The sequence below is a fragment of the Psittacula echo genome (assembly GCF_963264785.1).
Source record: "Psittacula echo genome assembly, chromosome: 1".
Taxonomy (NCBI): domain Eukaryota; kingdom Metazoa; phylum Chordata; class Aves; order Psittaciformes; family Psittacidae; genus Psittacula; species Psittacula echo.
Window position 1 is genome coordinate 153,813,379 of NC_137735.1, and position 19,693 is coordinate 153,833,071.

General features: G+C 39.6%; 1 protein-coding gene across 1 annotated transcript in view; it reads right to left on the reverse strand.

The window, feature by feature from the left end:
* ANO6 (anoctamin 6) overlaps positions 1-19,693 on the reverse strand; it is a gene marked incomplete at both ends in the record, with an annotated part of 75,758 nt that overhangs the window by 39,658 nt on the left and 16,407 nt on the right. Inside the window, one exon of the mRNA XM_080625910.1 lies at positions 6,324-6,400. Within this exon, the coding sequence (XP_080482036.1) occupies positions 6,324-6,400 (77 nt within the window). The remainder of the gene's footprint in view (positions 1-6,323; positions 6,401-19,693) is intronic.

Here is a 19,693-nt window from a genome sequence, read left to right on the forward strand (position 1 = left end):
ACATACACATTTATGTGTATATATATAAATATATATAAAACTGTACATATCTATAATGGAATATAGCTGAAAGATTAATCAATATTGAACTTCATGAATCCAGATACACAGAAGTTCATACTAAGGAAACTAACTTCTGAAATGCGATCTCTATTTCTTCTAAACAAGAGGGCATTGTTCAATTGACCTATCCATGGACACTTTATGTAACAATAAAATACTAAAAAATTGATTCATTATGTCTGAATACTTACGAAAGATTAAGACCTGCACAAATCAATTTTAATGTAACATTAAATGTTGCTCAATTAAAAGTAAGAAGTAAAACTCAAAACGGAATATAATAGTTAAGGTTCTGACAGCCACGTTAACTTAGATGTGCGGTGTATCTTGTAATCCCTACTGCACAGTTTGCAATAAAAAATCATATATTATTCAACACAATTACCAGAGGAAAAACAGGACTGGAAGCCAAAAAGATGTGCTGTATTCTGAAGTTAATAATTCCAAAAAACAAAAAACACAAAAACAACAATGTTTGGCTTTTTTTAAATATGTAATATTGACAGTATTACAAATGTTATTATCATACAAATGCACACAAGTTTGTGTGCACATATGTAAGTTAATGGGGCTGAAATTCAAATACGTATTTTTTCTTAAGTATCAGTAGCAAATTATAACCCAAAATAATGAACAGGCCCATTGATACCTCTTGGTTTTGGAAGAAACAAATGTGAGGTCTATCTACTGCAGTATCTAATTTTCTTAGCCTCCACATAATCACATTTTAAGTACTGGTTGTGCATTCTGATGTTATAATAATACCCTAGTGGACAGCAGGTTAATATTGATTAACATCATTAATAAATAAAAAAAAATGTAATACATTTAGCTGTAAAATACTAATTATATTTAGCATGCACTCTGCAGTGCTTTTGAACTTTCCAAGTGCTGTACAATCAACCTCTTGCCTACCACCGAGAGATAGGGAACTATTAGCTGCTTTATTAACAGAAGGATTCTGAAGGAAAGGAGGGCTTTGCCATGGATAAAGATGTTTGGAACACTTAGCTTACTATCTGTGTGGTCTAGCTGAGAGGCCACGTTCATGTGGGTATACCTGTGTTTTAGTTCAGAGCAGGGTCAGACCAGGTAAGCATAAGTCGCTCTTCACTCCAGGGAATGAGACTGGAGGTAGCCAGCGGTAACAAAAACACAGAAATGTGTATAACGCAGACACCAGCTCCTCAGCACCAAATGCCTTGTCCTACAGACCCGCTGCTTGGGTCCTCGTTACCAATGGATGTACACACAGCTGATGGGATCCTGCTGGAGCTGGGAAGTGCTGCACTGATGCAATCACATTTACATGCCACCTCCTCATCATCCCTGATTGTGGTCCTCTGTGGCCGCCATGGGAAAGGAATAAGGAGCTTCCTGTGGTCTTTGCTAATCCAGCACAAGAAGTCAATGGTAAACAGCATTTGCTCTCCCAGCTTCTGGGACAGAGCAGCACTTGGAGAAGGGACAAGTGGGACATGAAGACATGCTTGCCCCTCCACACAGTGCTGTAAAGGCTGAGGTAACTGGTTTGGCTTCAAGTGACCACATCATGAAACCCACCCTCAGCCCCTTGACTCAGAGCTCCTCAGGAGGAAAACTACCATGTGCTACTCCGCATGTATAAACAGGCTTTCTGGTATCTAAGGGGGAGTTGCCATGTCTTACTCTTGAGACTGTTCCTGTAGTCATGGCTACATGTGATGCCTGCAGCAGCAGATGAAAGAAGACCATGCTAGCGGAGAGCTCCCTTCAGTAACAGTGATGCTCCATGCCAGGGGAGGAAAAATGGTGGCATTACAAAGAAACCTATCTGCACTTTTCTACAGTGCTCTGGGCATCATACTGTTAAACATTCAGTAGCGATAATGGTGGGAAGGGCAGCACAGAGGCAAGCAAGAAGAAAAATATGTGTACAGGAATTGCAGTTATTTATTGTTTACTACATCCTGAACAAGCACAGCATTGTAAGCTGATTTCTTTTAAATAACAAGAGACTCTGCAGGAATGACTTTTCTAACTGGAAGGAGGAAAGAAGTGATTTATTTTGTCCGCATGAGCCTTTGGTGTGACTGTCAATAGCACCAAATGTAATCATTACTGGAGGGATAAACTACTTGTCTGCGACCTCACATAATTTTCAGATATGCTTCAAAACAGCTTGCTGCAGCGTGCCAGGGAATAAATCAGTACTGGGAAACAAGAAAGTGTAGCAGAGCCTGTGTAACATCTCCTCTGCTGACAGGCACCTGCAAAAAATCCTCCTGCTGGGGACCAGCAGGTTATATACTTCAGTTGTGAGTTTTACGTAGGTGAAAATTTCCGTGTCTGTTTAGGAGCACAGTTATTTTTCTCTACAGGCCTCAGGAAACTTCAAATCAAGTAAATAAAAAGGAATAAATTATATTACCAGGGTATCATGAAACATAATTATTTGAGAGTGCTTGGAGATCAACTGCAGAAAGTGTTACAGAAATATAAAGTTATCCTTGCTATCACAACTATATAACAAGATCTTTTATTACTTTACGTTCTGAGTGACCAATAGAGACACCTTTCTGACATGAAGACCAACACAAGAATTTCCTTCTGGAAGATGTAAGATATATATATAATACAGAAGATCTGGATGATACAAGTTTATTTGCGTATCACATACTAATGTTGGTCTGTCTCCCTGGGGCCATAAAACTGTGTGCCTTTAACATTTTTCCTTGTGACTCATGTTTGCTAATACCAACAGAGGACTGGTTTAGTTCTAAAAGCAACAATGAGGTTATTAGCAAGCACTTAATCAAAAGAAGGTGGGGTTGGCTTTTTTCTTCATTTCCTCAACATGCAAAGAAATTTTTGCGAGGTAACAAACTGAAATAAACTGAGACTAAAGGCAAAGTAGAAAAATACGGGGCATCATTACAGTCATACATTTCTGTCAGCAGAAAGCGGTTGGTAACCGGCCAGGCATCGGGATGCCTTGTCCCCTGAGCTAAGTTTGGACCAGACACCCACTTGACTTCCTGTCTGAGCACCAGGTCGCTGCTGGCTGCAGATGAATTCCATTCACTCCTGATCAGAGAGAGACCAAAGGCCTTGCTTTTAAGGAAAGGTGAAGACAGTATTCTGCTGGAAACCTGCTTTTCAGCACCTCCCTTCTTTCTTGGGATGTGAAAGCTGGGAAATTCTCTCTTTCGGGCTTCCCTGAAGCCTTCTCGCTGCAGAAATTGTATTTGAGGAGCAGCAGCAATAGACAATTTGAAGTTATTCTTCCCTCTGCAGATATTGACTCTCAAAAGAAATCTTACTGTTACATCCGAATTCGAACTATCTAACTATAAGTAGATAAGACTGTATAACGAAACATGAGAGCTGTGAAAGGCTTGAATTAATGCTGTCTATGCAGTTTTATCTTCCTTGCATGTGCTGTTTATAAAACATGACTTAATTGCACAACCACAAGCCATACTTCTATACTCCTTGTAGTAGCTCTGGAATATTCCTTATTATCTTCTTTATTCAATGTCTTTTTTTTTCTTTTCTTGTTACACCTCATCTAAATAACCTGAACCCCTAAAACAGGGATTTCCTTCTGACTGTGCCTGTGGTACTCTCCTCATAGAATCTCAATGTTCTATAAATGTTGAGAAATTTAATTTTACAAGATCTCCCAGGAGAGAAAGTAACAGTATAACCTTTATTTTAACAGTGATCATGTTGTAAGGCATCTAGAGATCAATGCCAAAACCTGTTGATTGTCTGCCAAATTTGGAGTTCCAGCTTGAGACACCAAGATAGTGACATCTTTCCAGAGAGCTCAGCAATTCTCTCTGTTCAAAGAGCAGTACACTCATTTTCATGCCTGCATGTGACTATTTTGAACTAATGCAAACAGGGCCGCAATGTTACCCTCTGACATGCAGGAAATAAAAAGATGGATGCGATTTTGTAGGACTGGCACAGAAACCTCAGAACAGAAACAGGGATAAAATCCTATTATTTAGGACCAAACTCAGTTTCTCTAGTCATAAGAGCCTTTCATTCTTTCCCTGCAATATCTTGCCACATTTCCAGCTTACTGAAGTACTACAAACAACATCCTCACAGAATTTGGGCTTTTTGGAGATTAATATCCCAGTCGTGTGCTAAATGAAGCAGGGATCTTGCAGCAAACTTAGCAGATGATCCTCTTCTTAGAGACAGCACTGTAAGAACGGGACTGGTTTTATTAGCCAATAACCTTCTCAGTTTTGGCTACTCCAGGGCAACTTGTAAAATCTAATCAAACTTCCAGCTGCAAAGCATGTTCTAAGTTTAGACAACAGGCGCAGGACTTCCCTTTTATTCCATCGTTTAAGGTTAGGCTTTCTATTCAGTTTCCATTTCCATTTCTAGCTACAATTAACACTCATCCACTTCACAGACAGGCTCAGTAGATCTCAATTTTATTCTCAATTTCATCTTTCTGGCCCCTCCAACCACTGAAACTGCCCAGTGGCTGACAAAGAGGACCTGACAAGGAAGGAACAGCGCAGAATAGATGCTGCTAAAACCGAGCAGAAATTACAACTGCTGGTAAATGAGTGGTCACATGAGTGACCAAAAATAAAACTTGATTTTGACAGTTGATTTTCAGTAGAAATAAATTCTCCCAAGACTGCTTGGAGGAGGCTGTTCTGACCACAAGGTGTATGACAGTGCAGTTGTTTTGATGCCATTTCACTTCATTGAAATACATAAGAAAATTAAACTAATTGAATCACAAGGAGGGTCCAAGAAGGATTTTTATAACATCCTGGTCAGGGCTTCAGCTGGGAAACGGAACCCCTTGGTTCCACCTCATGTTCCAAAACATGGTTAATTTTTTTCCAGACACCAAAGCAGTTTCTAACAAAAACCACCCTGCTGCAAAACGCTGTGGCAGGGGAGGCGAGGGTATCCAGCTCCAGAAAGAAACTCATTTCCTGGTACTTTAGATATTTGTTTCCAATAGCAGAAACAGGAACAGGAACAAACCTCCTTGACACATAAGTATGACAAGTAGTTTGCCAGCTAAGCTGCTAGATCAGCTCCCCAAGACTCTAGGGTATCTCAGTGCAATAAAGACTGAATCCCAACAGTTTCAGTTACTTGTAAATAGTTGACAGTTTAAATGTCAATGCTTTATCCAGGGCTGACTGGGAATTAGCTCCAGCTCTCATTACTTGGTGGCACCATTACAGTACTTTTCTGAATGAAAAAATAGACATGAAGATCTTAGGTGTTCAAATTAATTGGTCCAATGCGATATTCTTGACACTGTTGAACCTGTTTCTTTACACCTTATTCTCCTGGAACACTGATGCACTTGTAGAGGTAGCTTGCCTAGAAAAGATACACACTCAAAGCCAGCAACACTAACCTCCATCATTAGAGTAACAAAACATAGAACAGGCTTTTTTTGGTTTAGATGGAGTTGCTCCATTAGCTTTAGGATAAATATACACCTTTTTTAACCCAGGCTTATAGCTATCTCCTTGTGCAAGTGCAGAACACACTGGTACCATTCTAGGGGAAAAAAGTATGCCAGTTGGGCATCAGGCTGGCAAAGCCATGGCAGGGCTTGTTGGGGTCAACTGGCCATCCCTTAGAGATAAAGTGAGATCTGAGGCAGGATATCTTGAGCTAGAGCCAGAAGCCTGTTAGCTGCATAAAACACTAGGTGAGCAGAGGAGCCTGAACTTTGAATAAAAGGAATGGATACCTCCAGGTCTTTTTTCTTCTTGCCCCTTTCAGTCTCTGATTGAAGTAAGGAATTTCTTGGTGTCTCCAAGCTTTCTGTAGATATGAATCCTGAACTCACAGGTTAGCCAACTAATTCCTGGGTATGTATTAATCTACAGTGTGTGTGTATTTACATGTATATATATAGGGTGTGTTCATAACTATTTATCCTTATATACACACACAGAAATCCTATACATGCATGTACAAAATTATGAATAGAGAGGAAGGGGGTGTGTGTTTGTGTATCAGTTTACAGTGAATATATATTGGTCACTTTTAATTGAGTCCAGTGCCTGTGTCAGTCTGCTCTTTCACATCTGAGTCAATGACTTTAGGTACATTTAGGGAAACAGAAATACAGCATCTCAGATTCAGTCACACAGATGAACTGCATGTGATGCTAAAGCAAAGGAATGCTAGTTTTCTGGAACAGCTAATGACTGTTGCATATCTGTATGAGAAAATACTACAGATAGTTATAGTTATGAAGAAGTACCCACCCATTCAGGAGTATGAAGGTTTTGCTGATCCGGTACAGTTCCATAAGTGGGAATAATCACCTTGTTCAGTTCCAAGACTAAAATAAACATAAAAAATTAAAATATTTTAGCATTTTGTGTGGTAGGTTTTTTATTATTTTTAATTTTATTACTGGTTTTTGGAGAAGCCATTTTATTGCGCTTATTTAGTAGTGTAGAAACAGAACGCTTGTGTCTCACACTTCAGTTAGTTACAAGCAGCAGGTAGCAAGGTGGCTAAATTTCACCAGGATGACAAGCTAATGCTAGAAGAGCATCCTGACCAAGCTACAGTGATGTAAATCATCTCTTTGCTAGTATGCATTAACTGGTGTTCCATAAACTCTATCTATGCTCCAGCAGTAGTTACGTTTATCTTTCAATGAATTACCAGAACTGGCTCCATCAGCACAGATAGCCCTTGCTCATGCTGACTGTACTTGTCAGGCAATAACAGTACCAGTGTATTCTTTAGAAATCCTGGAACAGATGTGATACAGGCAATGATGCTGCTGCATTCACTCTGTAAGAGGAATGATTTTCACATGACCTTATAACACACCAATGAGTTCAATGTGTACCGATGCCCCAGTTACTCCTCACACATTTCCCCAATACCTGTTAAAAATGAACAACATGCAAACTGAATTGGGTCCCTGAAAATACTGCATAAAATAAAAGTGATCTTGCGAAGTATGCTACTCCATGGTGCAATTATCAAGCACGCTGGGAAAACTGGCCATCAGATCAAGCACTAAATAACACTCAATTTCATCTTAATAAAGCTGCTGGAAATAAGTTACAGAAGCTCTACAATTGCTGCTAGGCACTGGTTTTAGTTTCTTAACAAATACTTTTGTCTCTTAAGAAGTCAGATAACATCCATGTGTTATTTTTAGGGCCTTAAAGTAGAGAAGTGTCTCAGCTAAGACTATCTTCCACTGAGAAAAGGGTCATGGAGATTAGTGGTACCTAAATGCCAGTGTTGTCTGGAAAGGATAGCCTCAATTTATCGAAAAATACTGTAACACTTAAAAGAAAATGCCCAAACTGTAAAATAATCTAATCTATAGTACTCTTAGGATACTTAAACACCCATTAGATGCAATGCCAGGACCAACATAACTAATATTCCTGTTTTGTTTTGTTTTGGCTTAAATACTTAATTGATATGTAGCCAAATTCTCCAGAATGTTTAAGAAGCTGTTTTTCACTGATGATGCTCATTTATACCAGCTGAAGATGTGTCAAAGCACTTCAAAACAGAGCATAGGACCAGTGCTCTTTACAAATCAATAGAATCTTCTCATGGCCTCTGTGCTCCTGAATTCTCTGGTTTAAATACTCTTATAGAATTTGGTAGGGACTTTGTTAAAGATGTTGAGCTGTCAGTTTCCAGATCTCTACCATGGTGATAGCATATGCTCTAGGGAGGAGACAAAAGCAAGTCCATGAATTTTTCCATCAACATCGCTTCAGAAATATTTGAGTCATAACCCAAAGGTTGGCCCAGTTGAGTAATCAAAGCCGGTGAGCTCTCAAAAACAGAAATGTCTTTAGAAATGTTTCCCAGCATCTAAAAAAAGAGAAAGAAAATGCGGACTAGTGCAGCACACAAAAGTCACAAGGTGAGACCATAATGCTCACGTCTGAAGACTTGAAAACATGAATATATCTTAGCAGCTACCGCAAGATCGCTGTATACGTGCATCATTATATTTTAATGGTTCAGCTCACACTGGTGTGAGAAGGGCAGATATATGTTCTTGCTATTACTGTAATGGGCATCACCCTACATTCCTTAGGGGATTCTTTATCCTCTATCTGGACACAAAGATATCCAGATATAAAGTGCTTCTGAAAACCCACAGATGAAGGAATGTTTCTGCCCACATATAATGGGCAGAGTGAAGGAGAAATATAAGCATCTTGCTTTGAAATATAAACATTTGCTCTAAAACTCTGTGCGCCATTACATAGAACAAACAGATGTGGACACAGATACAAAAGCTTCTGCCAGTCACTGAACTTAACATGAGTTAAAATAGACTGCTTGCTAAGTCCTTACGACGTGTAACTACACATCCCTCATCAGTGCTGTCTAGAAATCCCTTCAGCCAGAACTGAAGAGAAGAGGGAAACTTGGCATTCACAGCAGGAAAGATAACTCCAGTTCTTTCAAATCCTGATGGTTCAGGGGCTGGCCAGGAAAATCCTCTGGAGAATTTTATACATGAAGCCAATTTGTTCTGCCTCAGTGTCTCTGTCCAAAGTATCTTCCCCATGACATGGTGTCATGCACATTTTATCATTTTATCAATATTTAGCTTCTTAACACATTTCCACTTGAAATTTTTACTTTGCTGCTCAGTGCAGTCCCTGGTCCCAGTGAAAGGACCTAGGCAAAAGGTATCTTACCCTCTCACTTTTTATGGGACATTAGCTCTGAACTTAAATTAAATACATATTAATGTTTGTGTGAAGCAAAAATACAAGCCCTTGACACTACCTGAATGTGTACTTTGGTAAGATTTCTTCTGGCAGTGGTTTGCAAGGACAGTTGTGCCAATTTGTGCAGTTTTTAGCTGGAAGCGACCATTCTGGTCTCTCAGAAATACAAAAATGGTACCTGCAAAAACTCAGCTTTGCCAGAAAAAGCTGCACCCACACAAAGTGCTTTTCCTGCTCCTGAAATCACCTCATTTATTTCTTCCATCTATCCATCTTCGAGCCTTATGGTAAGATCAATTTAAGTATGGAGGACAAGAAAGAAAACTGCAGCACAAAAGTTTGGGGCTGGACATTAGGAAAAGCTTTTTAGCAGTGAGACCGGTAGAAGAGACTGCCTGGAAAGGGAGATGAGGCCGTGTGAGGTCTTCAGTGTAGATTAACTATCCTGGAACAATCTAGGCCAATTTGAATCTGGCATGAACCTTAAAGAGGATGGCGTACATGAGCTTTGAGGTCCTTTCTGGAGTTTCCTCTGAGTGTAAGTCTGGTCATAGTGTTCTCATAGTTACATCCAAAAAAGACCAGTGTGCTAGGTTTTCATTCTAAAATAATAGTTCTGCTTACCTATTTCTTCTTCAGAAACATTATTACTCCTGTTAATGTTTGGGTCAGAGCATACCAAGTGTAGATGCTTATATTCTACCACCCAGACAAGTAAAGCAAAAGTGTGAGGGAACAAAGAAATCTGCTGGATGTGTGCCAGCATACTCTGATTCTAATGGATTGGCACATCAAGTTCTATCTTCAGTGAATCCTGGCAACTGCTTTTGTCAGAACATTTTACCTAATGCCTTCAAATTGTAATAATGAATGTTCAGCTCTTGCTCAGTGATACCCATTGGTCTTTGATCTAGTCCTAACAGAAGATGCTCTTGTAAAACTTGTAAGTACTGAACCTGTGTGTGCTACTTTACAAAAAACATCTCAATTGTATCTGAGCTGCCAATACATCAGTGATGTATCAGCTGCCCAGAGATCATTCTGCAATCCAGGATGCTGAATTGTACTGTCAACATTTCACACTTTACCTCAAATATGCCTATACACAAGTGCCAAGAAGTCTGTTAATCCCACTCTGCTGCTTTATAACTTGTGTATATTCCATGCTTTGGGCCAGGCCATGGGAGATGAATCCTGCTGTTGGTACTACCAGAGATTTGTCTTATGAGCTTTGTCTATGGTGTTGCTTTCTCACAGGTTGGCCAGCATTTGACTGAATTGAATAAATATCCTAAAATTCCCTGAGAACCAGTATAAAATATCCAGTCTTTTCATTAGTTAATTGGTAGTGACAGTGAATGGTTTTGTAAATTCAGTGATCTTCCCACCAAATAATTCAATTTTAAAGGCTTTCATGAACATTCCTACTAGCAATCTCTACCTACTGCTATGGCAGAGGTAAGAGACTAGGGCACAATGACAGGCACGGCTGCTGCTCTGTTTTTAGAATAAATGTAAAGAAAGATTAAACCATTCCCTGGAGCCTGAATAGTGAAATAATAGAAGCTGCCCAAAGCACAGGTAGTAGGGATTAAGCAGGTTTTTTGAGACTGTTAATTAAGAGGCCTGAGAATGGAAAAAACAGTATCCAGAAATGAAAAGAAATACACTATTCAAAAAATCATTAATTACAATAAAACCACAAGGATTTTGGATAAACTGATGTTTGAAAAACCATTGGGCTTGGCTCTATAAACAAAGACATCGGCAAACATGCGTGAAGTTGCCAAACTTCTTGTGCCAAAAAAATTCTTGGCTATCATCAATTTTCTCCCTAATGGAAAAAATCAAAGGTAAATAAGGGCAGCTGCACTCTTTAAACTTGTAAATCGCCTACATAAGCTGAATTAATAGACAGAGAATTATTCTGAGAACTCAAAAAGGTTTTACAAGACCAAAATCGTAGTACCTGGTACTTCACTTTCGTCAGCAAACCTGTGAGACATTGCAAAGGAAATGATTCCTGGCACTGAGCATGGTACCTCATGAGCAGTCATGAATGTAAAGCCAGGAAGCAACGTCTGGAGTCCCCAGGCATTGCTGCTTTGCTATAGATATGACCTCTCACTTCCCTCAGAGTATTTTGTAAGAGTACTGTCTGTCACAGGTGTTTTAAAAAGCGTAAGTAAGTCCCAAATCATGATCTTACAGAGTGCAAAATAAACTAATACAATATTGTGCTCTCCTAAGTCCTAAATTGATGTGGTCAAGAATATCTGCTCAGCCTCTCAGTGGGACCTGCCTGCTGCACAGAGTGCCTCCTCCACAAGCAGGGAAGATTACAGTATGGTTACAGAAAACAAGTTGCAAAGCTAAACCATAGTGCTGGGGAACATCAACTTCATCTGCATTTCCTGGCTGTTCACAATGCTGTCCCGCAGCAAATACGGGTGGAAAGCATGAGAGGAAAGGGTAGCCGGCATTTACCAAAGAACTGAAGAGATTTTCAAACCCACTCTGTCTTAGCTCACTGCACTGCCCTCATGTAACCATGCCTCAGACAGCAAGATTCACTGCATATAGAAAAGTAAAAATATAACTACACAATTGGACACACTTAATTCTTTGGACCTTAAATAGATTGTGAAGAAAATTAATATAACAACAAAATACGTGACCAACTGGGAAGTATCAGGAAATATTTACATGCAATTTTTCATCTGAATCGACACATTTACTGAAATGTTTGTCTGACAGCCCTGTTATCACATTAGAACAGAAAAACAGTCATTAGTAAAGCCTATCTGTTCTGATGTGGTGAGACTCAGAGAACAGGATGGAGTCAGATTGTCACCATCTACTGGGATAAACAAGAAGATCCAAAGATGGCGGTGTCGTGGTTTAAGCCCAGGCCGTAAATTAGAACCACGCAGTTTCTACTCTCTCCCCCCCCCCCAAAGGGACGGGGAGGAGAATCAAAAGAATGTAACTCCCTCGGGTTGAGATAAAAACAGTCCAGTAACTAAGGTATAACACAAACCACTACGGCTACCACCAGTAATAATAATGATAAGGGAAATATCAAGGGAAGAGAATACGATACTGCCCGCCAGAAAAGAGCCCGGCAGAGAAGAGGATGTGCCCTTCCGGGGAACTCCCAGTTACATCCCTGGGCATGACGCGCTGTGGTATGGAATACCTCTTTGGCTAGTTTGGATCAGGTGTCCTGTCCCTGCTTCCTCCTGGCTTCCCCTCCTCCCTGGCAGAGCATGAGACTCACAAAGTCCTTGGTCAGGGTAAACATTCTGACCAGCAACTGAAAACATCGGCTTTATCAGTATTATTCCCAGGCCGAAAGTCAAAACCACAGCGCTGCACCAGATACTAAGAAGGAGAAAAAATGACTGCTACTGCTGAACCCAGGACAGGCTGGCATTGCCCAGATACTGCTTTCTAAGTACAGCTCATCTTGCATCACACACGTCCTCAGGAAACAGACCAACACTGTGGTACTATCTCCCCATCTCAGCAGGCTGCAGTCATGCTAGCAGAAGATGGGTTTCAAGATGCCATCATGCACAGCACCTGAGAGGCAACTAAGCAAAAAGCCCCACCTCTGGGGTAGTGTCTCAGAGGCCATGAGAAGGCATGAGGTAAAATACTGGATATGAGCTGAGTCCTGGAACGAATGAAAACTACTCTGAAGCCCATCATCTAATCAAGTCAAATTACTTTCACCTTATTTCATAAAAGAACACATTACTGCTGTCTGGAATAAAGCTAGCATTTCAGAGGGATTCATCTTCTCACAAAGGATGAGTGTTGACATATCCAAGACAGGGTTTCATGTGAAGAAATGGCAATCACTGTATTAAAAATGTAGAAATAATAACAAGGGGAGAGCATCATTAGCAGGTGAATCAGTCTAAATATCCAGAGTCATAGAATCATAGAATCATAGAATAGTTAGGGTTGGAAAGGACCTTAAGATCATCTAGTTCCAACTCCCCTGCCATGGGCAGGGACACCTCACACTAAACCATGCCACCCAAGGCCTCATCCAACCTGGCCTTGAACACTGCCAAGGATGGAGCATTCACAACCTCCCTGGGCAACCCATTCCAGTGCCTCACCACCCTCACAGTAAAGAATTTCTTCCTTAGATCCAATCTAAACTTCTTCTGTTTAAGTTTGAAACTGTTACCCCTTGTCCTGTCACTACAGTCCCTGATGAAGAGTCCATCCCCAGCATCCTTGTAGGCCCCCTTCAGATACTGGAAGGCTGCTCTGAGGTCTCCACGCAGCCTTCTCTTCTCCAGGCTGAACAGCCCCAGCTTTCTCAGCCTATCTTCATACAGGAGGTGCTCCAGTCCCCTGATCATCCTCATGGCCCTCCTCTGGACTTGTTCCAACACTTCCATGTCCTTTTTATGTTGAGGACACCAGAACTGCACACAATACTCCAAGTGAGGTCTCACGAGAGCAGAGTAGAGGGGCAGGATCACCTCCTTCGACCTGCTGGTCACGCTCCTCTTGATGCAGCCCAGGATACAGTTGGCTTTCTGGGCTGCGAGCGCACACTGAAGCCGGCTCATGTTCATTTTTTCATCAACCAACACCCCCAAGTCCTTCTCTGCAGGGCTGCTCTAAATCTCTTCTCTGCCCAACCTGTAGCAGTGCCTGGGATTGCTCTGACCCAGGTGTAGGATCTTGCACTTGTCATGGTTAAACTTCATAAGGCTGGCATCAGCCCACCTCACAAGCGTGTTGAGGTCCCTCTGGATGGCATCCCTTCCCTCCCTGAACATCCCTGGGGACTGCAGTAAAGCCGCTGTCCTGAAAGCAACTTTATGTAGATGGCAGCTTCCTTAAGAACATCCATCTCTCTGTCTCTTGGTCCAAAAATAATATTATGGTACTGAAATATGATTCTGTCCTGGCTTTTGGGGAGAAAAGTAGGGGAAGAGGGGGACAGATTTATGCCATATTGTTTTAAATGCCTTAGCAGACCAAAAAGGCAGAGAACTGACAATACAAAGCAGTTTCCCTACTGAGCAAAGACTGTGCTTTTCCAACTCTTAACACTTACCCAGGAAGTTAAGACATTGCTATAAACATGACTACAAGCTCTGCCGCTATGAACAAAGAAAACTTTGCATATACGCTATTTAGACTAGACAAAATAACTGCTTTCCTTCCTGTTAATTTACATAAGGCTTTATGCATTAATATATTAATTATGTGTTATTAATATGTATTAATAACAAAAATATGTAAATTACATTTTTGTATAAACAAAATTTAATCTAATAGTTATGACTGAAAAAAGCCTGTCAGAACAGATCATGACCTATTTTAAGGGCTGATCATAGAACAAATTGTTTTTCAGTCAAACTTAAACTATTCAAGTTGTGAGTAACACAATAAAATCTGAAGTAAATTAAAACTATTTCACATTTGAATTTTTCTGGAAACAGAAACTGCTGGGACTCACATACTGGTTTTGTCAGCCACAATCTCTTTTGCTGGTGTAGAATATTTCTTTGTTGTAGCTTATTTTATATGCTCAGTTTATTGTATACTGTCAGAGCTAAGAAACTATTTAGGAGTTGAAAAAGCAAGAATATGTATTTTACTTTATAAATATGTGAATCAAAGAAAGAGCTCCATAGCTCCAAACCAGAATTAATCAAGGCCATTAGGTTACTTGAGCTACTTCCTTTGTTAAAAACCAAAAAAATATAAAACTCAGTATTAAATGTGAAATATCCTTGATGGTTTTGATCCTTATATATGAACCCACATATAACATAGTTTTGCTTAATCACCTGAACAATTTCAAACATCCCCCTCCCCAAATATGCGTTAGCTAGGATGATATATTAACCTAACTGCTTTCATTTCACAGAGTAAATGAATAAACACAAGGCGTTAAGAAAATAATGCCTTATGTTATCCTTCCAAAATGCAGGTCTAACATTTTTATCTTGCTCCTTCCTAGCTGGAGACAGCATTATCAGGATGTTTTTGGTGGGTAAAGGCCTGTCTGGGTTGAAGTTACTTTTCCAGACTTGCTGTTCCAGACTAGCTCTTCCCCTGGGTACACTCTTTTCTTCAGTTCCATATGAGGGCAGCCATTACAATCACAAATCATGAATGGTTTCACCTCATTCCACCGAAATACTACTGGCTTACATTTAGTAGCAGTCATTCTTTTAAGTTCAGTTATTTGATTGGAATGTGTTTAAATTAGTTTTATTTCATACCTGCAGACTTTATTTGAAGAATATATGCTACTAAACCCCATATTCTTCACTTTCTGAAAAGTTATGTATTTTAAGAGAAATTGAATTATTTTTATAACAAACTGTACTTCATAAGATCTTATTTATAGTTAATAAGAGATCTGTACAGCTGCCTTCTGTGTGAAAGTCTTCTCTTGTTATGGTCGGTTGCAGTCTTACAGTACGTGAGAAAACTGATGACAATTAGTAATGCCAGAATGGCTTTCCAAGCTGTCAATAAATTTAATTCTCTGTGAGCTCACACAGAGCAGATCTGCAGGTATTATCAACCCCAAACCTAATCTATGCCACATAATAAGAAAAACATCGATTTTAATTTCAGATGCCTAAGCATACCCAAAAAGAAGCTATAGACGCTGCTGCATCTCAAAGGCTGTCTTGGAAGATGATTCTTTCATGTTTGAAAGACTATTCTTTCCATTAAGTTATCTTCTCTCACAGCTGTCCAAACAAAGGATTGGGAACATGTGGTATGCCTTCCAAAAATAAATACTCTTTCATGACTAACCCTAAACAGGAAAACATTCAGTTGGAAATATAACACAGGGTATTGCTAGTCTAACACCCCATGTCCTGAAACAGCCAGCTCAGAGTCGGGGTAGCTCACCAAAATCAATAAAGCAATTAGCATGCAGTTATAGAGCAAGAAATAAGACTTTATGGAAATTATTTCGCTGATAGCAGTGCCTAAATATTTAAGAGGCACTGAGTTGGAAGGTTTAAGGAGTTCAGTACCCAAGCTGTCAAATGGTTCTTACGTGTTCGGAGCTCAAAGTGGGACACTTGCTCAAAACCCGTAGCAAAAATCCTAAATCATTTCAATGAGACCTGGACTAGCCCCAGCTTCAGTTTCAAAAACAAACACTGGGCTAATGACATTTTAGTTACAATTCTGTGAATTCAGAGTAATCTGCTGAAATGCAAATCCTGGCTCCTGTGTTTCACTGCTGCAATGCATGCCAGAACCAACCTGCCTGCATTCAGTCTGCACATCAGACACTAGTTGACTGTAAATCACTGCAGAAACTCAGCTGCTAATTAGACTATTCTAAATGCTTTTTCTGAAGCTAAACAATTTACCCACCTTCGGCTGAAATGGCTGTCAGAAAGAATTATTTTGGCTCTCATCTGTCAGTAGGCAATACATATAAATATAGAAACAATTTTTGAGTTTAGAATGTATTAACACACCTACCTGCTATAATTTTAAACAATATTTGATATGCTTTTTGGTTGTACAATGAATGCATACATGTCAAATAGCTAGCTAGCTTTGTCAGACTAAAAAATAATGAAATAAATTGATTAAGTCGAAAGGCTTCAGACAGATAATCTTTTAAGGCATTAATCTCAGGCTGGAATATGGTTGAATCATACTCTCTTCTCCACATACACCTTATAATCTGTTAAGCAATTTACATATGTTAAAAGGATGCAACAAATGAGTCTTTAATTTTTCACTTAAGAGCTGCTTTGTTTTAGCCACATATGGCATCTGGTAGAAAACTGCTGTAATACTGGCTGCCAAATGAGCCTGTCTCATGATTGATTCAACCTATGTCACATCATTACAAACTGAGGCACTCATACATATAAACTTTATTTCTTTCCTTTTTAACAATAGTGTAAACACTGTCCTTCCTGCTGTCAAAAATGCAAGGTCTTAGTTTCTAGGATTAAGAAAAATAACTACCTCGGTCACATTAATGTGAACATAAGACATACGGGATCTGCTGGGTCACTGAATCCAGCACCAGCTTACTGAGAACTTTGATTTTTAGTTTCGTGACTATGTTCTGAAACAAAATTTTCTTTACTTAGAATAATCTAAGTATGAAAAAGGGATCAAGGCGAAGAGGCAGCTGTTTTGTGCTAGCAGTAAATAAATAACCAGGTGTCAGAGGATGAGAGCCACTATTTCTGAAAACCCAAAGGGCATTAGGGCAGATTTGCAGAAGGTGTTAGGCATATAAAGTTACAGACAGATTCCTGCTGAGGTATACAAAAGTGTCTGAGCAGACTGACAGTTTTAATGCCAAATTATATCAAACACGGTGTATGGCCCTTAGTGACCAGGACAAATCCATCAATTAATTAATTGATCCATCAATTTAATAAATTACTGTTACTGTTTCCCTTGCTTAATAAAATATTTTAAATGCATAATGGTTTATAAAAACACTTTCTTCTTAAGTAGACAGCGTATTTAAGGCAACTAATAAACATGTTTGCACATTGCTTTTCTCTATGGTTAATTAACTTTATATACATGTATATAAATGCAAGTTCAGAGTAAATAGTTATTTTCTAGTAGATAAGAAATTTCAACAACAAATCAGAAATCAGAGTAAGCATGCACTGAGCTTCGTAATTACTGAAATGAGTATCTGTCTATGGAATTAAAGAAGGGATATAGGCACCTAAAACAGGATTTGGGAGTAACCAGAACATTCAGGTCCAGAAGTACATACCCAAACCACAGCTGCTGGTTAACAGGAGCTTCCTGCCTCACTGCCAAACACTGCGGGCATTTCCCTTGGGGGTCACCAAGGACTAGGCTGAGTGTAGCCCCTCTGATGTCCTCAGCAATGTCATTATTCAGCAGAACACAAGGGTTTTTACTATCTTAGCTGGCAAGTGATCAGACCAGTAAGACTCCAAACTCAAACTCACAAACACTGGAATAGTCCTCGTTCAAGACTGACTGTCATCACCAATGCTTGTTTTTAAGAAGACAAAGGAAGGGATTAGATCCTGGTCTTTCCATTCAGAAGTGATTCCCACTACATAAAAGGTGAAAGATACACAGTGATACCACTTGATCTGGCGTCAAGTGGTGGTGGATGCTGGTGGATTTTAACAAAGGAAGTAATTTTTCATTCTAAAGCCCAAACTGTTATTCTTTTTTCTTCAGGACCCTGTCTCCTTTTGTATACAAGACAGGGCTGTGATGAGGATGACTCCAGGTTTGGCCAGGGGAGAGAACTTGTCTGTCTAGACCTTTATCTTGTGTTTGCAAAAGATGCATAAGATATAGAGACTGTAGGAAGACTGAAATGAAGAAAAATTATCTGATTCTCGAAGAATTTGTGTGCAGCCTTGGAGAAGTGGCCTATGCCCCAGCTTGGGATCCAATACACGTGATGCTGAGCAAGCTACTTGAGCGACGTTTTGGCCAGCTTTCCATGGCTGAGTTTTCAAGCTAACTGCACAGAGTGTTTGTTACAGCTGGGAAGCTTAGCACTTTTACAGCAAAACTGGGCATCTGTCACTAAGTTAGCTGGAGAAGTATGGTGTGATACTTGGAACAGCCAGATTGGGAAATACTCTCATTTTGGAAAAATCAATCCCAAAGATTTTGTAATTCGTGAGCATTTTTTTGACAACTTTATATGAAACACGGAGAGTTCATCAACCAGAAACCCAGAATGGTGTTAAGAGCTGATTTTACAAAAGTGATTGAAAATGAATTATTTTCTAGGGGCTGTGCGGTAGATGTGTTCTAGGGAGGCCTGCCTGTGGGAGTCTGTTCAGCATCTTATCTTTGCACAGCCCGTTCAGAAGTGTTTTACATTCTTCACATCTTATCACTTCAGCAGCCTGCATTCCTGTCACTGGAGTCTGGATTCCTGAAACTCCAGCTCTCCCTAAAGAGGGAGTTAGGCAACCTGACACTCTCGTCCCTGTTGGATATAGTGCTCAGTAGTAAAAGCACCATAGAAACACAGAAGAGGAAAGTAATAAAAATATATGCTGTGCAAGGCTTGGATAATTTGAGTTAAACAAGGCTTGGAGCCATGCTGTTAATAAGGGAGATAGATAAAAAGAAATATGCAATTACTACCAGTTTACTGAATAAGGCAATGGACTTAAGAGGGAAAAAAGAACAGTGATTGTGTAATTAGAAACTGTAACATGCATGCAAACAAATGGCAGGAAAATTGAAGCTGCCTGGGCAACGTTAATGCTGACATTGCCCAACTTCTAAGTGCTTTGACTTTCTAACCTTAATGTTCACATTTTTTAGACATAATATATAATTAGCCACAGCCAATTAGGGATGCTATGGCTCCTGTTTGCCGGTAATATTTACATATAAATATAGAGAAAGATTACCGCTGGCTATACTGTATTATTTAATTATACAGTCAGTTTAGAAATTAAATTATATCTGAAGCATTTGAGAGATTCCCTTGAGGAGAAGTGATGGAACAATTATTACTGCAATTTGGCATGAGAAAACTTTGCTGAAAGTCTAGAATTTCACCTAATCAGACAATTTGATTAGTGGTCCATGTGTAGGAGCCCTCTGCCCTGCTGCTGGGTAATTTCAAAATGCACTGTAAGAAAAGTAATCATAATAACTGTGGACACTTTTCCTTAGCAACTCGCATATCAAATTTATTAAGTTTAAAAAGTCAGTTCAGAATAATGCAATTAGTGCAAATTCAGTACCGTGATGGAAAAAACCTCCAGTGTGTTTTAGCTTATTACATTCGCTATGAGTAAAAAGTTCTGGTTTCTGCTGACAATTCAATTCACAATGTCCAGCAACTACAGATGGGCAACGTCTGACAGCTTCATGGCAAACAGCTG